Genomic DNA, 3,097 nt, shown 5'->3' on the forward strand with positions numbered 1-3,097 from the left:
CCTCGGAGCCCCCCCTCCCCCGCCGCTACCGCCCCTTTACAGACAGGAGGGAAAATAAAATCATGCTTTTAAATACGATTTATTTATTACCAAAATTTCCAGAAGCCAAATTTGGCATTTTTAATCTTTCGTAGAGATTTTCATGCATAACTTGAAACTTGTCAACTGCAACAGTCGAGTGGTTACTTTAGAAGAGACACTTAAACAGAGACAAACATCCAGCATACAAGTAGCTGCATCTGAATTAACAAAACTTCGCTATTACTAACCTTATAAAGCAGAAGGTGCCTTCCCTTTTATCAAAACCAAGCTGAAAGATCTGCCTTTATACACACCCAACAGAATAAACTGTTATTGGCAATGACGTTTTTCTTAAACGTTTTTAAAAAAAAAAATAAAGCAGAGAACGGAGTGACTGTCCATAAACCAGTCTATACTTCAGTCCTGTTTAGTCTACTTCTTCAATGGTTGGGCCTCCAGAGCCAGCTGCCCCAGCCCCACCAGCTCCCTGGTACAACTTTGTGATGATCGGGTTGCAGAGTTTCTCCAGCTCCTTCTGCTTGTGCTCATACTCTTCTTTCTCGGCCATCTGGTTGCGGTCAAGCCAACTGATCACCTCCTGGCACTTGTCAAGCACTTTCTGCTTGTCCTGGTCACTGATCTTTCCCTTCAGTTTATCATCCTCCACCGTCTGCTTCATGTTGTAAGTGTAGGACTCGAGTGAGTTCTTGGCTGACACCCGATCTCGATTAGCTTCATCCTCCGCTTTGTATTTCTCTGCTTCTTGCACCATGCGATCGATGTCATCCTTGCTAAGGCGCCCCTTGTCATTGGTGATCGTTATCTTGTTCTCTTTACCCGTGCTCTTGTCCACAGCACTGACATTCAGGATACCATTGGCATCTATGTCAAAAGTGACCTCGATCTGGGGGACTCCACGGGGCGCTGGGGGGATGCCCGTTAGATCAAACTTGCCCAGCAAGTTGTTGTCCTTTGTCATTGCCCTCTCACCCTCGTACACCTGGACCAGGACGCTGCTCTGGTTGTCCGAGTAGGTGGTGAAGGTCTGCGTYTGTTTGGTGGGAATGGTAGTGTTACGTTTGATGAGAGCGGTCATCACTCCACCAGCTGTCTCAATGCCCAGGGACAGAGGGGTGACATCCAACAGGAGCAGATCCTGCACATTCTCAGACTTGTCTCCCATGAGGATGGCTGCTTGCACAGCAGCGCCATAGGCAACAGCCTCATCTGGGTTGATGCTCTTGTTGAGCTCTTTGCCATTGAAGAAGTCCTGTAGCAGCTTTTGGATCTTGGGAATACGAGTGGAGCCACCCACCAGCACTATCTCCTGGATCTGACCCTTGTCTAGCTTGGCATCACGCAGGGCCTTCTCCACCGGCTCCAACGTGCCACGGAAGAGATCAGCATTAAGCTCCTCAAAGCGGGCACGGGTAATAGAGGTGTAGAAGTCAATGCCCTCATAGAGCGAGTCGATCTCGATGCTAGCTTGGGTGGAAGAGCTGAGAGTACGCTTAGCTCTCTCACAAGCGGTACGCAGCCGCCTCACTGCTCTCTTATTGCCAGCRATGTCACGCTTGTGCTTACGTTTGAACTCTTCTACGAAGTGGTTCACCATGCGGTTGTCAAAGTCCTCTCCACCCAGATGAGTATCACCAGCTGTGGACTTCACTTCAAAGATGCCATCCTCAATGGTAAGGATGGACACATCAAAAGTGCCCCCTCCCAAGTCAAAGATGAGCACATTCTTCTCTCCAGCCCGGGTACCTTTCTTGTCCAAGCCATATGCTATAGCAGCTGCTGTGGGCTCATTGATGATACGCATCACGTTGAGGCCAGTGATGGTGCCAGCATCTTTGGTGGCCTGGCGCTGGGAGTCATTAAAGTAAGCAGGCACTGTGATGACAGCATTCTGCACCTTGCGTCCCAGATAAGCCTCAGCAATCTCCTTCATCTTAGTAAGTACCATGGAGCTGATCTCCTCTGGGAAGAAGGTCTTCATCTCACCCTTGTACTCCACTTGCACCTTGGGCTTGCCACTTTCATTCACCACACGGAAGGGCCAGTGCTTCATGTCCGACTGCACCGTGGGGTCATCATACTTGCGGCCAATGAGACGCTTGGCATCGAAGATGGTGTTTGAAGGGTTCATAGCCACCTGGTTCTTGGCAGCATCACCGATGAGACGCTCGGTATCGGTAAAGGCCACATAGCTGGGTGTGGTGCGGTTGCCCTGGTCATTGGCAATGATCTCCACTTTGCCATGCTGGAAGACACCCACGCAGGAATACGTGGTGCCCAGGTCAATGCCGATTGCCGGCCCTTTGCCAGACATGATGATAGGCTTCAAATCAGCTACTCACTCGCGTYCACTCCTCCCGCCGCTCCCACTCGCTGCTCTCTGCTGCGCGATCTGCCGTTACAGGGCCGTTTGCGCCTCTTTTATAGCGCGCGCAGTCTTCTTCTGGAACCTGCCAGAACCCTGCCGTCCAATCTAGCCGCCCGCCTTCCACTACTGACCAATCGTCTCCGCGAATGGCAGCGGAACCCCCGCCCCCTGCCTCCTGGCCAATCAGAACCGTGGCGCCCACCCCTCAGCCCAACCCTCTTCGCTGTACCGGGGTCAGAGCGCGTTTCTTCCTGTTTTTTCTCGATCCGTCTAGGACTCCCCCGTGCGCCACCTCCCTCCGCCAATCACCGCCCGCGCTTCTCTCTTGCCCCGCCCCCTGCCCCGAAACTCTGCTAGAAAGTTCCAGTGGACGTTAGGCGCGGGGTGGAGGATTGACGCCAGCGTTATCCAATAGGGGCCGGACCGCCGCCGGAGGGGCGGGGCGGCGGGCGGGCAGAGCCGTTGCGGGCGCTCGCAGCCCGGAGCGGCTCGCGTTCCCGAGGGGCGTGGCGCTGGGCACCCGCTCCCCTCACCCCCACCCCCGCCGCTCTGGGGGGCGCGTAGCTGTCGAGCGGTGCCCGCGCCTGAGGGGGCGCGCGCAGAGCCGCCGGGCGGGTGGGGGACGGGACAGTGAGGGGGCCGCCCCTCCCCCCCCTCCCCCGCCCGCGTTAGCAGTTCGCTCCGCAATGT

At 54.6% G+C, this 3,097-nt stretch overlaps 1 protein-coding gene across 1 annotated transcript; it reads right to left on the reverse strand.

The window, feature by feature from the left end:
• Positions 1–63: 63 nt before the first annotated feature.
• On the reverse strand, positions 64–2,445 carry HSPA2 (heat shock protein family A (Hsp70) member 2). Its single transcript, XM_085315024.1, has one exon. The coding sequence runs from the start codon at positions 2,351–2,353 to the stop codon at positions 449–451; it is 1,905 nt and encodes a 634-aa protein (XP_085171150.1). The 5' UTR covers positions 2,354–2,445; the 3' UTR covers positions 64–448.
• Between the last annotated feature and the right edge of the window lie 652 nt (positions 2,446–3,097).

The sequence above is a fragment of the Rhea americana genome, unplaced genomic scaffold (genome assembly GCF_003343005.1).
Source record: "Rhea americana isolate MKP2758 unplaced genomic scaffold, rheAme1 scaffold_42, whole genome shotgun sequence".
Taxonomy (NCBI): Eukaryota; Metazoa; Chordata; class Aves; order Rheiformes; family Rheidae; genus Rhea; species Rhea americana.